Source organism: Periplaneta americana, chromosome 15, assembly GCF_040183065.1.
Source record: "Periplaneta americana isolate PAMFEO1 chromosome 15, P.americana_PAMFEO1_priV1, whole genome shotgun sequence".
Taxonomy (NCBI): Eukaryota; Metazoa; Arthropoda; class Insecta; order Blattodea; family Blattidae; genus Periplaneta; species Periplaneta americana.
The window spans coordinates 11,502,344-11,522,483 of record NC_091131.1 but is presented as its reverse complement, the minus strand read 5'-3'; the positions used below and the strand labels follow the sequence as shown (position 1 = coordinate 11,522,483).

Below are 20,140 nucleotides of genomic sequence, written 5' to 3'. Positions count from 1 at the left end.
GTTTTGTAATTTTGTTATGGCTGTGATGTGTTCTTTGTAACGTGTTTGAAATGATCTGCCTGTCTGTCCTATGTAGACATCATAACAAAATTACAAAACACCTCCACATATGCAGAACACATCACAAATGCCAACCACACCCACAGAGACATCAACACAGACATGGAAATACTGCACATCCAACCAAAAAGCCAGAAACTAAACACACTAGAACAATATGAAATATTCAGACGCACGAAAACACACCCTAACGATATTCTCAACACACAACTCAATTTCAAAACACATACACTCTTTGACTCTACACTACGAACACACCCACACAGGAAACAAGAGGCACCAAGACCAACAACGACCAGTTCCGAAGATGATCGAAAATAGGTCGAAACATGTTAACAAGGTACGTTAAAATTTAACACAAGAAAGTTCTTATCATACATATTCCGAAGTGATACAGTGTTAAAAGTTGTGTAATCAAGATGTATACTATTTTGTCTACAGTGTCAAATTTATAACTTTTGTTGGACAAGCCCATGGTCCAGGTAACACAGGGGTTTTCTCTGGGACCTCTGGTTCCCTGTGACAACCCAACAAATCTCCACCATCTCATCTCATCGCGGGTGTAGCGTAGACCAGCCTCCTATTGCGCACCCTGGGCAACGACTCTGTCGGTAAATTGGTCTACACAACTGGCTTCATATGGGTGAATGACGAATAGTCAAGTATCCGCCATTAATAAAAAAAAAACTGTCAAATTTACAATTTAAAATTAGGAAATCTCTCCATTGCCTGATAAGAAGTTGATCCAATGTAATGACAAGATATAATCAATTCGATGAATTAGAAGTAAGTAATCTAAAGACAGAAAACAAATTTTGTTTTCAACTATGTCTTAGCTATAAGGGAGTGAACGAATTCTTCAAAATATTTTACTTTAAATAAAATAATAAAGTTAAAGCAACTCACTGATGTTGAGGGTAAAAACCATTTCTTCCTGCTGTTTCTCGGACGTCTCTATGTACACTGGCTCCCCTCCAGGCATGTCCGTGTTTCCTGGATTTGTCTGATGTCCCAGAAGAAAAGGTTTGCCTGTTTTGCCACTTCCACTAGATTTCTTGTGCCCACTAGGCTGGACAGCTGGGTGATGAAAAGTCTGGACAACTTCTCGAGCCTTCAACAAACATTCTTAATTAGTAATGGCGTACTTACAAGTGAAGACCGGGAATTGGAAAAGCAATTATAAAAAGTATAAGAGATTCACCAATAAAGAAGGTAAGGTCTAAGATATTGTTTAAAGGAAGACTTCACTCAAGGAGAAGAGAAGACTGCCCAAGAACAAGATGATTGGACTGTATAGAGACAGATCTTGCTGCAATGAGGATTAGAGGATGGAAACAGAGATGATTAGAGGCGTACAGTAGAGGACGCCAAGGCCCACACTGCGCTAAAGAAGAAGAAGAAGAAGAAGGAGGAGGAGGAGGCGAAGGAGGAGAAGGAGAAGAAGAGGAAGAAGAAGAGGAAGAAGAGGATGAAGAAGAAGAGGAAGAAGAAGAGGAAGAAGAAGGAGAAGAAGAAGAGGATGAAGAAGAGGAAGAAGAAGAAGAGGAAGAGGAAGAAGAAGGAGGAGGAGGAGAAGAAGAAGGAGGAGGAGAAGAAGAAGGAGGAGGAGAAGAAGGATAAGGAGGAGGAGAAGAAGAAGAAGAGGAGGAGGAGGAGGAGGAGGAGGAAGAAGGAGAAGAAGAAGAAGAAGAGGAGGAGGAGGAGGAAGAAGGAGGAGAAGGAGAAGAAGGAGAAGAAGAAGGAGGAGGAGGAGGAAGAGGAGGAGGAGGAAGAGGAGGAGGAAGAAGAAGAAGACGAAGAAGAAGAAGGAGAAGAAGAAGAAGAAGGAGAAGAAGAAGAAGAAGAAGAAGGAGAAGGAGAAGGAGAAGGAGAAGATGATGATAATGATGATGATGATGATGGTCTAAGATAAAGAACATATTAATATTGTCATTTTGTAAAATAATTTCTGCAAGATAAGCTTACAATGTAAAATTTACATATGTGAAGGAAGTTTTCTAATTTTAACGAATGCAGTAACATTATAAACGTGCTTCACACATTATTATTATTTCTTGTACGAGAGCATTATAAAACAATTAATAAGATGTGACATCGAATTTGTAATGATGGATAGTTCGATATCACAGTCCACTATATACAGTCACGAAGCTTGAGTTTTGAGGGTGCTAGAAACAATAGACTGTGACAGTACTATTTTGCATTGCCTGTAATGAGGAGATATTAGCGATCCTAGTGGTGACCAACTATCTCATGTTTGCATATTTACTACGTATTGAGCTTCGCGACTGTATATACTAGACTATGTCGATATCATGGTCTATGAAGAAAGAGGTTGCTATGACAACTATGATGTATTGAATATTACAGCATGGCAAATCGTTTCATAATATTAACTTCATGACACAACATGGCTAACAAGAAAGACAGGCTACGGCTCGACATTACATTTTTAGTTTTGACATGGCCAACATTGAACTATAGTCCCGTCGCTCTAATTTCCGGCAGCCAATCGCATTGCAGGTCAGCTACATTTAAACGTGTGCATCTTGTGATTCGCTGATGAAGACATTATACATTTCCTAAGGCTGGATAAATACTTAATATAATCGCCCGCCATTTTGGCTCTTTCGTTGTCGTTCGCAGAAAGCACACGAGGACGTTATTTGCCGCCCAATTATTTGCTCAATTACAGTGCGTTTGATTTATTATCATAGGAGCTACAACATGATAATGTTTAACGTTGTGGCAAATGGATGCCTCGTCTGGTAGCTCGGCAACGAAAGAACAAAAATGGCGAACGATACTACCTACCAAGACTTTATAGAGCCTTGACTTCCTAAGACATAAGCAAAGAGAAGGAGTCACGCCGGGAATAAGAGCATCGCGAGTATAGTTTATATAATATAAATGCATGTTTAACAGGAGTTTAATATAGCAATTTCTTTGTTTTTTTAGAAATTTCAACATGTAGTTATATTAAGTGATTGTCATAATGGCCATGACTGGACCGAGATAACCATGTGACTCCGATTCGCACCATAGCCTGTCTTTCTTGTTAGCCACGATGACACGATGGCATGGTAATATTTTACAGCTCTGGTACAAAAATGAGGCATATTTTGCACGATTGTGACTAAAGATAAAGATTGTTTATAATGCTGGAGTACAAAAAATAAATAAACAATTGCATTTATAAATAGAAGAACAAATGAATACATGATGGAGTCGATGCAGATTTTAGGAATAAATGGATGAACAAATAATAAAATGAAATCTATGACTGAATAGTAAATAATAATAAAAAAAACCGAATTTATAAATGAATCCAAGAATAAATAAAAAGTGATTGAACAATTAATTAATTGAAACTACGTGGTACAGTCATTAAGTTCTGACACTAACGCCTGAAGGGTAGGCACTCATAAGAATCTGGATGTCTCAGAAGATGCCGCATGATACGGCGTACACTTAAACAGATCGACATCCTCCCTCAATATAGTCGCCGTTGGCCGCTATGCACGTCTGCCAACGTTGGTGTAGCTGCTGGAAGCACCGCTGAAAGATGTTGGCAGGAAGATGCCGTACGGCTTCTCTTGTGGCAGTCATGACCTTTTCGGCCGCATAAAAATTACGCCCTCGTAGGATTGATTTCATGAGGGGAAAGAGAAAAAAAATCGCATGGTGCGAGATCAGGTGAGTACGGAGGGTGTGGCAAAACAGCGACCTGTTGCCTTGCAAGTTCCTCTTGGACAAAGATGGAGCGATGTGCAGGGGCGTTGTCGTGTAGCAACAGCCAATTCTTCCTATGCCAAAGCTCAGGATGCTTACGACGAATTGAATTGCTTAAACGGCCAAGAATCTCTTTGTAGAGGATCTTGTCTACAGTTGCACCTTGTGGGATGAATTCTATGTGAACAATTCCATTTGAATAAAAAAAAACTGTTAAAGCATCACCTTGCCTTTTGACCTGTCTTGTTGCGGATTTTTCTGTCGTGGGAATAATGGCGTTTTCCAGGTGGCGGATTGTCGCTTCAGTTGCGGATCGTAAAGGAAACACCATGTTTCGTCTCCAGTTATGATCGGTTATAGCAGTTTCGCCTAATTTCTGACAGAACGTGACGTTTGCCCGTTGCTCAAACTGCAACATACTCGAGTTCCGACGCGCGCATTCGAATCACCGTCACAACAAAGACCGTAGTTCTGCTTACAGTGCATGCACTCAACTGTCTCTTGTTGGGTCGAGAGACTAACTGATAAGGTATCATACCATGGCGCCACCTATGCGCTATAGTGCACCACAACGCCACTATGCGCTCAGTATTAAAACTTAATGACTGTACCACGTATGACTAAGTGTAAGGATAGTTTGTACCTGCTTGGAGCAATGAAATTTCGCAGTCACCGCATCGAAGCACACAGCAAACAGAGACACACACGTCAGGTCCCGAATATTGTCTAAAGCTGAAAACGAAATCATTTCTTCCACAACTGACGCCTGGAGCAAGGTTATGTTCACCTGTGGAGGACAAAATATTCATGAACTTCAGGCACATGACACAATACACAGAGCAAGTCTTATAAATATTACTACGAATATTAAAGAAAAAAATCAGTTTATGTACATGGATTCCAAGTGACAAACCGTCATTCCTTTCTGTCATAAAACTATGCATGATGAAGAGATGAAACATTCTAAACGTCGTCTTTTTAATAAAGTGTCTACATATTTATAACGAAAAAAGCCAACGAAAACTATTTCCCAGCAACACTACCACTTCTAATCTTGAATACCAGATAGGCTCTTCCAACTTAACATGCCACTTTAAATTAATGTATAGAAATACAAAACTACTTTCCAGTATAAAGAATACTAAAGTAGGTAATTAATTTCCTGACATGATTAAGAGAAAATAACATGAGTGACACACACACACACAAGTACAATCATAATCAAACACACACACACACACACACACACACACACACATACATACACACACACTCTTACTCTCCCTCATTCTACCCCTTTACTCTCTTCTCCCACTTCATAATTAATTTAATGAAGTAAACAAATAAAAGAACGTATATAAAGTTAACAAATATATTTACATACCATATATAACTATATGACATGTAAATGAAATAAATTAATGAATAAATTAATTCAAAGTAAATTACCAAAGAAATGAATGAATAAATAAATTAGTAAATAAACAAAACGAATGAATAAACAGAAAAACTTAATACAAAATTAAAAAACTCCTGAACATGTAATGAAATTATTTAACTAATTAAAATGCAAAGATAAATAAATAAATACGAAAATGATCATATAAACACACACTTAAATAAACTAATGCATTGATAAGAGAATGAAGAAATTACTAAATGAATCTACGAATGAATAAATTAATTAACAAATGAAAGAACTAGGTCCAATGGACCCGTCGACCAACAGCAGGTGTGGTCCTCCAGACATTCTGGGGGTTGCGTGTGAATGAAGTAGCCACCAAAACGTTAAAATATGGTGTTCACTTAAATCGGCTAAAACTTGTCATTTTTTTGGAGTGAAAACTCTTTTGAAAAGTACTCAAACCAAGAAATGGATTCGGAACACCTCAAAATCTATGCTTCAGTGGCTGACCATGATAATACCTTTGAAAAATATTGGAGTGCAAGAGGACAAATGACTTTATTGTCAAACGCCTGGCATTAGAAAACAACAACAACATAAATGATGAGTAACTTAAGTTAAATGAATGAATGCATGCATGCATAAATATAGAAACAATTATGAGTAAACAAGTCACTAAATAAATAAGTAAAAAATAATAATACATAAACAAATTAATGCAGGGATAGATTAGAAAATACATAAATAAAAATTAAGTGGTCATATGAACAAATAAGCTTATCAATATCTAATTTATTTATTACAACTGAATGAATGTATAAATAAAAGAATAAATCAAAAAAGACAATTTTCAAGAAAGCTAATTTTGTCAATATGACATTTTGGATCAAGCGAATCCGAAATTCAAAATTTATTTATTTATTTTTTTTTAATTAACGACTTAAAAACATAACTGCTCTGTCTGTATTAAGGATCCTTGTGGTCACCCTCACTGGAGGGCTGATGATTTAATCAAATCCTTCTCTCTATAAATTAAAGAATACATAATACATATAAATAATTCGTGGCGCTACAGCCCGTGAAGGGCCCAGACCGACCAGCCGGCTGCTGGCCTCACGCCCACATGTCGAAGCAGAGGTGGACGATCATCCAACCAGAATGGAGGTATCGTGTGGTTAGCACGATGATCCCCCTAGCCGTTATAGCTGGGATTTGCAACCGGATTTCGCTAACTATCATAGCTCCCCAAATGCATCATGATGCTAGGTGGGCACCGGTCCTACACACTGGCCGAAATTTCATGAGAAAATTTCTTCCCCCATGAGGACTCGAACCAGCGCGCATTCTGTAATGCGAGTCCTAGGCGGGATGCTTTAGACCGCGACGCCACGGCTTGGGACAAAGAATATATAATATATATACAGGAAAAAATGAGTCATTAAGCGTTAGAAAGAATATGTAAAAATGAAATAAATAATTATTATATGTTAATCAATTAATTAATTAATTCATTGTAGAATATGCTGATAAAACTGTAAATAAATTTAAAAATACATTCATCATCGAAAAATGAATAAATAAATATGCACCAGAATGAGGCGGCAGGGTAGCTCAGTTGCAGCACAAATGGTAATGTCTGGAAGATCCCGAGTTCAATCCTGGATGGTGGAAGAAATTTTATTATTACCAAAACTTCAGGAACGTTTCCATAGTTCACTCAACCTTCTGCCAAATTAAGTACTGGGTATTTTCCATAAGTAAAAGGCAGTTGGAGTAGACCACCTCATTCTACTGCGTGTTCAGTTCAAAGTGTGTCATGGCTCGCCATATGCCGTCATGTGGCTAGCCGATGAGCCTAGAGAATTCAATCTTCCTACACTTCCACAAAGGTGTATTACCTATGTGCCAGAGAAGTTGCCTAGCAAGTACGGCGTTCATTCTGAAGAGTACGTACCAATACATATGGTAACGCCTGTAGTGGCAGGAATGTGAACTGTTTGGAAACACGTACTGAGGTGAGTTTTTTTCTTACTGTCAGGATATGGTGGGAGGGTTAAGATGATTACTTAAGTATTTGTTGACATTAACTTGGACGGTCAACATGGACACGGAACATTTGATTTGTGTTGTGGAATGTTGCCGTATGCAACCGATGTTAACAAATACCTTGCGTACGACTTGCCCGCGCAAAACAGTTCGAAAGAGGTTATGGTAGCACACAGACTTTACAGACTGCCATCTGTTGCTACGACGTTCAAGTTATACTGTACACGTTCTCAAGTTCAGATTGAACGCCTTGAATAATAGGCAACTTTTCTGACATAAAAGCTGAAACTCGCTTCAAATCACTGACTCACAACAGTGACGTCATGACACACTTTGAAATGAACACCCAGTAGTGCCGAGGTCATGAAAGCAAGGAGCTCTAGCTCCATAAAATTAATACATGACTAAAGGAATAAACAAACCACTAATTAAAAAGTTCCCACCTTTGGCAGCATGATGGTGCCCTGTGTCTGGGTGGAGACAGACTCCTCGTACACGTTCGCCTGCAGCATGCCCTGGCCAGTGGGGGAGCTCACGTTGCGCTCTGCGGTGCTGCGCTTGCTGCTGGCCTGGAACTGACTCAGGTAGGACAGTGACTGGTCACGCTTCAGGATGTTCGCAGCCTCCACCTGCGATATGCATTCAGCATGCAGGTGGTTCAGCACAGTGAGGGGGTGCAGGGTGGCTAGCGTTGGAGTAACAGCATCAATAAACCTGCAAAACGTAATAAAATTATTAAAATTCGATGGCTGCTACTATTTGACTACCAGAGTTCTTTCTTGGCTCCTCTTAAGGGCCACTCCCACTTAGCAGAATCGAAATGAACAGAATTTTCCATCTCCAAGTATTTAAATGGAAGCTAGCAGAAGCTGATGCATGGAATCATATGGAATCAAAAAGAATTCTTTGACAGGAATAATTTTCCACTGCCGGACAGAACTTTTTTATTTCGGGTGTGATCTATGTTCTCGTGGGTTTTCGAAGAAAACAAATGATAATAAGCATTCTGGCTGATTCTGACAGCAATATTGTTTTCAGTGAATTTGAAGACTATGTTCATTTCGTATATCTTACTGTGCACCAGAGAAGAGGACATGGAGATGGAGCACCTGGCTGATTGTGAAACTCTTAGGACATTTGTGGACCTTCCATCAAAATATTGGGAAGCAAGAAGGATCATGACTTCATTGTTAAATCCAGAGCATTAGATACACACACACACATTTCGTATATGAGAATAATTAGCTTAGATAACATGGATAAAGAAAAATTAATTAAGCTTCTTCAAAATTATCCTTTCCTCTATTACAAGATGCATAAATTATATTATAATAATGCGCGAGAAAATACTTGGGACGAAATAAGCAAACTGACAGGAAATAAAATGGTACAAATTGAAATCTCTATTTTCGATTGCAAATGAATACTGGTAACAAAGCATAACACAAATCATAGTTAGAAAGTGTTAAGTATAGTAATAAAATTCTTACATTTTTGTATCGGGATATTACATTAGGACAATATTAATAATTGATTAAAATCAGAATCACAATTCCCCATCTATATCTGTAGTTAAAAATATAATTGCAATATTTCCTTTCCTTCTTTCGGTTACTTAATTCTTCACTTTCTTTGTGATTGAGGCCAAAAAAAATTGGTTTGATGCACCAGATTGATTGATTGACTGATTTCTGCCTCTTTACATAAATGTGCTAAAGTTTTATGCGATGCTTTGGTTCCATTTGGTTCGACACCTTCTATATATATATATATATATATATATATATATATATATATATATATATATATATATACTGGGTGTTCATTTCAAAGTGTGTCATGACGTCACTGTTGTTGGGTCACCGATTTGAAGCGAGTTTCAGCTTATATGTTAGAGAAGTTGCCTATTATTTAAGGCGTTCTTCAATCTGAACTTGAGAACGTGTACGGTATAACTTGAACGTCGTAGCAACAGATGGCGGTCTGTACGGTCTGTGTGCTACCATAACCTCTTTCGAACTGTGTTTTGCGCCGGCAAGTCGTACGCAGGGTATTTTTATCATTGGTTGCGTACAGTAACATTCCACAACACAAATCAAATGCTCCGTGTCCATGTTGACCGTCGAAGTTAATGCCAACAAATACGTAAGTAATCGTCTTAACCCTCTCCCCATATCCCGATAGTACGTATTTCCAAACAGTTCACATTCCTGCCACAACCGGCGTTACCGTACGTATCGGTACGTACTCTTCAGAATGAACGCCGTACTTGCTAGGCAACTTCTCTGCCTCATAGGTTATACACCTCTGCGGGAGTGTAGGAAGATTGAATTCTCTAGGCTCATCGGCTAGCCACATGACGGCATACAGCGAGCCATGACACGCTTTGAACTGAACACCCAGTATATATATAAGCTCGCAGACTATTTCCTTATCCAACTGCTCTGAAGATGACAACACAGTGGTCGAAACGTCAGCCACCAACACCAAGACAACAGGGTAGAAGCCCCGAAGCTTATCCACAGACCATGCACACCAGTCGTGGAAGCCTACGCGAACACTTCATGATACTAACTTTAAGTATACTTAACGATGTTTCTTAGCCCATTTGAACTTACCCTCTCAAGGGTTTCATTCTCATACCTTTGCAACGATTCCAGCACCAGAGGACTCAACATGATATCGACGTCTCCTTTCATTTTGAGTATCAGGGTTGTTCGTGTGCCATACTCATTCTGAAGTGCCAGCAGTTCTTCCTCACACCCTGCGTCATAAAGATAAGCATGCAATAAAAATTAACAAATTATACATTTCTAATTTGATGGGGAAACAGATAACATTAAAGACACTAAAGAGATTTTAAGTTTCATTAAGACTTTATTTATAAGGAAAAAAACATAAATAAAATTAGAAGTAAAGAAACGAAAATGGAATTGGATAAGATATACATTAAGGTAAAGCAATGAATCTATTAAAAGATGGTTTTAGACTGGAATGCTCAAAGGAACAGAGCAAGAGGAGGGCCAAAACAAACATGGAGACGTACAATTGAAGAGTCCACTGCAAGAATGATGGATGTCATTTGGAATACATTTTGCATGAGAAGCAATTGAAAGTTTGAAATGCTTAGCGCTCAAAGCTTAACTGTGATTTTACAATCATTACTGGACAATGACTATCAGTGTTAACGCCATATAACTCTGTATTACATTCTATATGTCTTAAGCTATAATTTGACAGTCTTGCAGTGGACTCTTCAATTTTAAATTAAGGCAATTATGAAGGAAGGGAAAACATGGAAGGAGATGATGCAGAATGGAATCTGATGGAGATATTCTGTGAATGCCCTATGCTCCTGCTATGAGATAAAGGAGATGATATTATCATTATCATTATCATTATCATTATCATTATTATTATTATTATTATTATTATTATTATTATTATTATTATTATTATTATTATTATTATTATTAACCAACAAAAGATATGAGAGCCCACAAACTTTTCTATATTAGAAATTCGAAATTTCTTTCACCAGTCTCCAGATGCATTAAAAATGCCAACATGCATGGCTGCGAATTCGATCCCTTCAATGTATAGACTTTGTTTGCTCTTGGCAACGATTTATCATTTATGTATTATTTTAGGCATTATACTCAATTAACATTGTCTCATAGTATTCTTAGTTATCCATTCATCGTCATTATTGTAATTAATTGTAATTATATTTATTTGTAATAATTATTTTTGTTTTATGTTTTTTGTTATATTTGTGCTGAACTGTAATTGGCCACTGGCTGTTGTACAGCGCATTAAATAAATAAATAAATAAATAAATAAATAAATAAATAAGAAATTATTATTATTATTATTATTATTATTATTATTATTAAAACTCGGCGAAAACGTAATACGGCGAATGCCAGTAGGGGAAGTTATCCCCACCCACATGAAATGTGCATTTGACACAACACTAGCCTATCACATAGAGTGTGTGGTGAGCTAGTAGGGGAAAAGTGGAAAGGGGTCGTGGGCAGAGCTTAGCGTTCGCCGTATTACGTTTTTACCTAAAACTCTATTTATACCATAGCAATATACCTGTAAGACGTACAAAACATTTCTAAATTATAATAATGCCAAATCTGACAACAGAAATTATTATGCCATGTGCACAGAAATTTAAATTGCATTACAACTTCAAGGCTGCAATGCTGTTTGTCACATAAATGCACTCTTTGGTTCAATAAAAATTATTTCGGAATATTGAAATTGGTACATGTATGTTAAGACAATGTTACCTGTCTCTAGATCATCTGACTCAGAGCCCAAGAAGGCAGACTCATCCCAGGCGTAGGGATGGGTGGGTGTTTTACTAGGGGGTGGAGGAGTTCCATGGTGGTCTCCACTTAACCTCGTGATCATCTTGAGCGATGTGAACCCTTCAGTCAGAGTTTCAAATTTTGGACTGTATCTTCCACCTGAAAAATAACAGAAATACGAATGTAGTAAAAATAAAAAATTACCGTATATACACAAATACTCTGCACATATTTTTTCCGGAATAAGGTTGGTACCGCTTCGCAGTATCACGAATTCACTTCATGGAACTGAGGATGACACTCTATGGGAAGATAGCGATGACAACAATGATTCTTCTGCTAATGATGACGATGAAAGTGATGATGAATAGCTTTGCAGTATCACAAATTCACTTGACAAAACTGACAATTACACTCTATGAGAAGGTGGCGATGACAATGATTCTTCCGCTAATAATGACAAAAGTGATGATGAACAGAGGTCCCAGATGCTTCTACAAGACCATATGAAAATTATGATGAGTTTCTTAAAACAAATTGATATTTTATTCACTTTTGAAGTACATCATTATGCAGGATTAATTTCTTGTATATAAAACAGAAATTACAGTCAATTTTATTTATATATTTTTTTTAATTTCCTCTCCTAAAATTAGGGTGCGCGGATTATTCGATGGCACGGAGTATTTGCATATATACAGTATTTATTGTAAATTTAATAACCTCTTTTATTTACCACTATATGGCTTTAAATATTTACTTCTAGTTCAATTTAAATATAATTTATTACTATAAAAAGGAAACACATTTAGCAATTTTATCATACATTATCCCCATGAGTATTTATTAGTTGCTTGAATGTTTTTCATTAATTTATTACTTTTCAATTGTGACTTTTTTAAGAAGAAAACATGTACCGGTACCGTTATAAAAATAACAAACAGTAAATTAAACAACATCTTCAACAGTAATAAGAGCTGACAAAATTTAATATGAGAAATAAAAGAGGGAAAAAAAAGTATCTAAAACTGCCATAATGTAGTGATTCTCAACCAAGGAACTGTGGTCCTCTAGGGATCTGAAGAGCGGTTGATGGGGGGAGGAGAGGAGGGGTTGCAAACAAAATACCGGTAATAATAATAATAATAATAATAATAATAATAATAATAATAATAATAACAATAACAACAACAAAGAGAGCGTGAACGAAAACAATAACAATAATAATAATAATTTTATGTTATATCACTGGCTAAAACTACACCGTACATGAGCCTGGTCTTACAGTAGTGGCTAGAAACATTTTTGTTTTATAATTTTAATTTGTACTCACTAGCTAGCTAGTTAAATTAATTAATTAATTAAATAAATAAAATAATAAAGTAATTTGGTACTCGCATATCCACTGGGACATCCTGTCATAACTCATTCTTTGAAAATACTCTAATCAATTTTTTTTTACAACTCATCAAGAAATGGATCGAGAACATCTCAAAATTTGTGCTTCAGTGGCTGACCATGACAATATCTTTGAAAAATATTGGAGTGCAAGAGGTCAAATGACTTTATTGTCAAATGCCTGGCATTAGAAAACAACAACAACATTTTTTTACAACTCGTTATGTTTCTATATAAGATAACAAACAACATTTATATTCACAAATTGTCATTCCTCAATTTAGTGGTCTAAGAATGGAAATGTTCAGAAGCCCAAGCCGAAACCATTGTTAGATCTCCATACAAAATTGACAATGTTCACAGTACATTCCTTCCACGATATTAGCTAGACTGTACTCATTGGATTCCACTTTCAATATTGCTAGCAATATTCTCTTTCTGCTTTCACTTCCAGCCTACATACCGATGTAGATCAGCCTGCCCTCCTCTGTACGCTGGAAAAGAGGAACCGTGAAAGCATCACAGCCAGATGGGAGAGATGATTGAGTCCAGTTGTTGCAACTTGCCTGGAAGAATAAAAACAAGCAAACCAATTGAGAGACATGTTGAAAACATGAAAGTGGGCACAACAAGATAATAGTATGTGCAGTTTGACAAAGACATTCTTTTGCACCTTCTGAATACATAACAAAACGCGTAAAATAGAGGCAGTCTTAAAAGTGTTGTATATCAATGTAGATAATATCATGTATAGTAATGACAATAGTTTAACACTTGTATGGTAGTCAAATAAACAAAGTAATAGAACTCAAAATTTTCTCGGGCTTCCAGCCAGGTCATAAGTTGGTGATCCACCGACGTTTCGAAGATGTTCATCTTCCTCATCTTCAGGGTTAAATGATATCTAAGGGTACCCAGCTCCTTAATTTATAGTGTCAAAAGGAGTAGTAAGCCGAGGAGCTGTGCACTGATTGGCTCTTATTAGTGCGGACCGCGGCATGAACACAGCTGATGTGTCAACTCGTTTTGTGCTGTTCGGCTGATTGACTGCGGGTCTCACGATGGGCTCGGCGGACGAGTTCTTATGTGTCCTCCGCTGATGATGGCCGAACAGCACAAAACGAGACGACATGTCAGCCGTGTTCACGCCGTGGTCCACACTAATAAGAGCCAATCAGCGCACAGCTCCTCGGCTGACTCCTCTCTCTGACACTATAAATTAAGGAGCTGGGTACCCTTAGTTATCATTTAACCTTGAAGATGAGGAAGATGAACATCCTCGAAAGTCGGTGGATCACCAACTTATGACCTGGCTGGAAGCCCGAGAAAATTTTGAGTTATCACGTCGCCAGGAAAGCTTCAGTAGTTATTTCAAAGTAACAGAAGTTGCAAATAAATCAGATTCTTCTTACAATTCTTATGATTCTTTTAAGATAGCAATCAATGTAAGTACTTAACATGGTCACAGTCGGCCTTCCTGAGTGCTTGGACTTGTCAGAATGTGTTAGTGAGAATTGGAGAACATTTTGACAAAATTTTGAAATCTATTTATTGGGTTCTGGGTATGGGAAGGATGACAAGGTGGTTAGAACGACCATTTTGTTAAACTGAATTGAAGAAAGTGGTGCACAACACAATATCATTGCTTCCTCACTAACCTAGTTGAACAACTCAGTTGAAAATTTGCATATTTTTGCCACTAACAAGCTTCTTTAAAGTTTGTTCAGTAAAAGCACCTAACATAGGCCAATGTATCCTCTACAATATCCCATCCATGCCATAGCATCGTGGCCTAAGGCATCATGTCTGGACTCAAGTTACAGAATAAGCACTGGTTTGAGAACTCATGGGGAAAGAATTTTCAAAGTATGGGACTAGTACCCCATCCAACATCATAATGAATTAGGGGATCGAAATCCGGTTTCGAAAGCCAGCTATAACAGTTGGGGGGGGGGGAGGGGGGGAATTATCGTGCTGACAACTTGTTACCCCAATTCTGGTGGATGATCGTTCACCTCTGCTTAGGCACGTGGACATGAGGCCAATCGACCTTGTCCCTTCATGGGCTGTTGCGCTATGGATTACTTTACTTTACCACCCTCCACAATAATTATGTTGTAGGCCTACACATGTACTAGGTTGATTTCTATTATTTCACTCTTCCACGACTGTAATGCAGTGCCTTGTGTCATCTTATGCGATGGAATTCAGGAATTGCATGATAGTAGCAATTATGTTTCAGTACTCACCTGAGAAAGATGATTCACGTAGCTGGACATAAGCAGAGGCGAGTCTATGATTGGTTTGTTAACCTGCATGTGAAGATTCACGAGCGCCATATCCTCTTGTGATGACACAGCTGAGATGAACGAAGTGCTCGACACTGAGTGGGTGTCAGAAGAATCCAGAAGCACTCCATCTTGATTCTGTAAAGTAAATTGCACACATTTCTACCAACATACTGCTTGCTTTCATATGTTTGAACCTTATTTTGAAAGAAAGCTTCTAAAAACTTAATGAAGTATCAGTAGCGGCCTGTGGTTACAAAGGTTGGCAGTTCTGCAAGAAAAATAGTGTATTTAGCAAACACATGCTGTTTATTGCATCTAAATCGGATGACGCATGTATTTACAGCCCCTTCTCGAAGTTGACTGTGCACCCAAAATTGTACTCCAACCATCCGTGCGCTACACCTCTCCCACCTGGTACAACTAGTCACGTAGTGGAGATGTGCCCCACATGCTTTTCTAGTTATTTAAGTCAAATTAGCTAAATCCTTCACTCCAGTGTTTGTCCATGTATTTTCTCCTCTAAACAGAATACACGGGTGGTGGAGAAAGGGTTTTCATGAGCGCAGCAAAAAACCAATCGTTTCCATTACACATTTCGGTATTAAAATGACTAGTAGGCTACATGATTTCCTCGACTTTTTCCAGAAATTTCAATATTTAAATTTTGTGTAGGACGTCCTAATTTCTTAAGTTAACATGCAACTTCTCGTTTAATTTCGAAAAGGGTTGGTTGATTAGGTTTTCATTTCATTCATTTTTAATATAAAATATTTCCTTAGACACACTGACTAATCACATCACACCACCCACAGTACTATAACACACTGGAACTGTAATGATATACAGTAGTCCAGAAGCCTATGTGTTCTAACGCAGGTCATAAACAGATGAGGGTGTTGGCGGTTCTTTTGTACTGCATATTCGGAAAGAGCTGCTTCGGTTGCAGCTCTAATGCAGTCTTATGGGACGGTGAAGAAAACCAGTTTTCTGCTGCCGACTACCCTACGTTGAGCTTCAGGAACTGCCGATCACAGATCCGAAAAGTACACTACAGCTAAAATTCTCGAGCAGTTCAAGGCTCCTACAGACAGTAAAATCTCGAATCGAAGGAATTGGAAAAATAAATGAAACAATGAACTAGATTATATAAAAGCACGTTTTACATTTTTAATTTTTTCAGGTCCATTTAAATGGCGGTTCTGCAGCTCTGCAGTTCTTATTGTATTCAAATCCGAAAGTTCTTTTATACATTTCACACTTACGGATTTTTCACACTCATACTTTTTTTTCTGAGGTCCCAATAAAATTCCTATACTTTCCATGTCATTTAGATTTACGTTTTTTGTTTCTTCATCTTTTACACTTATACAATCGTATCTAAAACGCCAAGAAATATGAAACTTTCTAAATCAATTATGCTCAAAAATAGGTGTCATAAAAATTTGAGAATACGAAAACACAGGTCACGTTCATTGTTAAAGTGCGGCCCACTCTGAAATTAATGGAAATTCCAAACTGCTCATGTTTTCCTCCAACAACTTTGTGTCTAATGACGCTGTTACTGCTTTAGAAAACAATTAAATGTTTCGTAACACATCATGATGTAACTGAACAAATTCTATGACTTAAAGGCAAAATGTGATGTCATTTTTAATAATTTTTCAGGAATGACAACTTAAAATTTGAACGGCTGTATAAAATCATAATACCATGTTTCATAACAACTGGTCAGAGAGAAAAATAATAGAAATATGCATGTCATCTTTTACCACAATAAAGATAGCATAAAGATGCATATCACATCGCAAAATATAATTTTGCCTTGAAACCACATGGAACAGTTATCACAATTTGAGGGTATGGTTTATTCCTTAGAAGCAAACAGTCCAAAATAAATTACTTCTTTGTAAAATAATCACATGTTATAATGTGGGGGAGTGCATAGAGTCACAGTTAAAGCGTAATGCTGCAAGCCGGAAGGTTGCGAGTTCAATTCCCGATGGGGTCATGGATTTTTCCATTGATCTAATCTATCCAGTCGCACTATGGCCCTGGGGTCTACTCAGCCTCTAACAGAAAAGAGTACCAGGAGCATTTCCTTGGGGTGAAGACAATGGGCACATAGGACTGACATCCCTACTGCCATTAAATTCCTATTGTCTGTAAAGGTGGGAGCCTTAAACTCGCCACCCTCTGGGTCGATTTGGCCTGTCATAGGATTGACTTTCACTATTTCACTATTATAATGCTATTTCTGATGTTATTAAATGTCATTTCTGGATTCGTTACATCTGACTAGCTCAAACAACTGGACTGGGATCATGCTAGCCGTCTACATTGAGTTGTGAGAGTACTATAGTCCCATCGCTGTTATTTCTGGCGTGACTCCTCCTCTTTGCTTACGTCTTAGGAAGTGAAGGCTCCATAAAGTCTAGGTAGGTAGTATCGTTCGCCATTTTTGTTCTTACGTTGCCAAGCTACATTACGAGGAATCTATTTGCCACACCGTTAAACATTATCATGTCATAGCTCCTATGATAATAAATCAAACGCAATGTAATTCAACAAATAATTGAGTGGCAAATAACGTATTCGTGTGCTTTCTGCGAACGCCAACGAAAGAGCTGAAATTGCGGGCGATTCTATTAAGTATTTATCGAGCCTTAAGAAATGAATCAGCAAATCACAAGACGCACACGTTTAAATGTAGCCGACCTGCAACGCGATTGGCTGCCGGAAATTAGAGCGACGGGACTATAGGACTGTGCAGGTAATATTTCGCATTGTCTGTAATGAGGTGATAGTAGCGATCCTAGTGGTTAATAACTATCTATGGATGCATATTTATTACGTATTGAGCTTCGTGACTGTATGTACTAGACTGTGATTCTATTCTATTCCTGGAGCACAGAGCTAATGTAAAAACTACAATAGCAACACACCTCTCCAGTCTGTCCCTCTGAAACATCCTGTAGTCCTGTCAGGCTGTCTCCATTGCTGTACGGCATGTAGCGGGGACTGGCAGCTCTTTGCTGGGACGAGGTTGCTAAGTTGCCATATCTTCTGTGAGGAGTTGCCATGTTGAGTACTCCACCACCTTTCTTGTCATCTTCTCCAGCTGACACGCTCTGAAATACACATACAACAGTTCAAAATAACAAAATGAGTGAATATTTAGGTCAGGTTTCTAGCATATCACATGAATCAAAGGCTGTTCTGATCATTAACCATTTTATGTACCTGTAACACAACAGCTTCAAATAAGAATAAAAAGTGCATTAACCAGGAATTAAATCTGCAAGCTCGGTGTAACAACTACAGTGTTCATCCATTACGTTATTTCAGCTATTGCTAGGCAAGTAAATGTTTTCAGTACAAGATAACATAACTTAATCTGGAGCACTTACGTTGTTTCATGCTCTAGATCCTAACTTCATAGTCGTTAATTTCAGTTAATTTTATCAGAATAATTTTAGATTCCTAGCATACACATCTGGATAAGTTTCCGATCTAAGATATAACTTCCTACAAGAAAGAATATTATAGTCCCGTCGCTCTAATTTCCGGCAGCCAATCGTGTTGCATGTCAGCTACATTTAAACGTGTGCGTCTTGTGGTTCGCTGACGAAGATGTTATTCATTTCTTAAGGCTCGATAAATACTTAATATAATCGCCCGCCATTTTGGCTCTTTCGTTGGCGTTCGCAGAAAGCACACGAAGACGTTATTTGCCGCTCAATTATTTGCTGAATTACAGTGCGTTTGATTTATTATCATAGGAGCTACGACATGATAATGTTTAACGGTGTGGCAAATAGATTCCTCGTTTGGTAGCTCGGCAACGAAAGAACAAAAATGGCGAACGATACTACCTACCTAGACTTTATAGAGCCTTCACTTCCTCTGACGTAAGCAAAGAGGGGGAGACATGCCGGGAATAACAGTGTCGCGACTATAGCACCAATTTCAATACCATTTCTGGAAACAAATGGCCCTTTTTTGGCTAGTTAATTACCTTGTACTGTACAGTGTCTGGAAATTCACTTCAGTGTTACTGTTTTTTGTTGCTCTCTCAATTTAATGTATTCTAATCCTCATTCCATACAAGAAGACTCCACATATCTACAAACATAATGCGAAATCCTTCCACACCCGACCCCTGATTTAGATTTAGATTTAGATTAATTTAATAATAATATATACATAAAAACGTTACATTAAAATACCCTGAAAGAGCAAAGCTCGTGTTCGGGGACAGTTCCGTTACATAGATACACATACTTTGTAGACAAGATACTTAAGAAAAAAGCTCACATAAAGATTATAATAAAATTAGTAAATAATAATACTAGTAATAACTGAGCGAAAAAAGAGACGATGTTGAGATTGGTGGATTAATATTAAATTATTATTAGTAGTATAATTAGTATAGGTCATGTTGCTATAGTAACCAAGATAAGATAGAAAAAATATACTTAGGACAGAAATAAACTTGTTTTACAATACATGGTACATAATATAAATACAGGGAAGTGTGTCATATAAATTTTTTAATTCTGGATCTAAAAATTTCATTGCTTAAAGTAGTCAATTCTGGAAGAAATTTTATTATCGAATTATATAGACGTGGACCATAATTTGTACTGTGTAGTAAAGCAGCAGATGTGAAACATTTAGGTTCAACTAATTTAAGAATTTTATTTCGTCTTGTATTATGATCATGTGGCTGAGCTACAAAATGCATTCTATTTTTATGATAGAATTTCATTAAAGAGTATTTATAAATTTGGTCAATTCTAAAAACATTCAATTCGGAATGGATCAAATTTGTTGGATAATCCAGTCGCCTTTTCAAACAAATTTTGATTATACGTTTTTGCAACATA

The 20,140-nt window shown here is 37.5% G+C and overlaps 1 protein-coding gene across 6 annotated transcripts in view; it reads right to left on the bottom strand.

Annotated features, from left to right (window-relative positions):
- Positions 1-20,140, bottom strand: part of tweek (transmembrane protein KIAA1109 homolog tweek) — a 278,923-nt gene that overhangs the window by 163,020 nt on the left and 95,763 nt on the right. For all 6 annotated transcript variants that reach the window (XM_069846680.1, XM_069846681.1, XM_069846682.1 and 3 more), the window contains 8 exons: positions 18,197-18,382; positions 15,213-15,389; positions 13,427-13,529; positions 11,545-11,724; positions 9,887-10,007; positions 7,687-7,957; positions 4,436-4,579; positions 967-1,171 (listed from right to left, as the gene is read on the bottom strand). In XM_069846680.1, the coding sequence (XP_069702781.1) occupies positions 967-1,171; positions 4,436-4,579; positions 7,687-7,957; positions 9,887-10,007; positions 11,545-11,724; positions 13,427-13,529; positions 15,213-15,389; positions 18,197-18,382 (1,387 nt within the window). The remainder of the gene's footprint in view (positions 1-966; positions 1,172-4,435; positions 4,580-7,686; positions 7,958-9,886; positions 10,008-11,544; positions 11,725-13,426; positions 13,530-15,212; positions 15,390-18,196; positions 18,383-20,140) is intronic.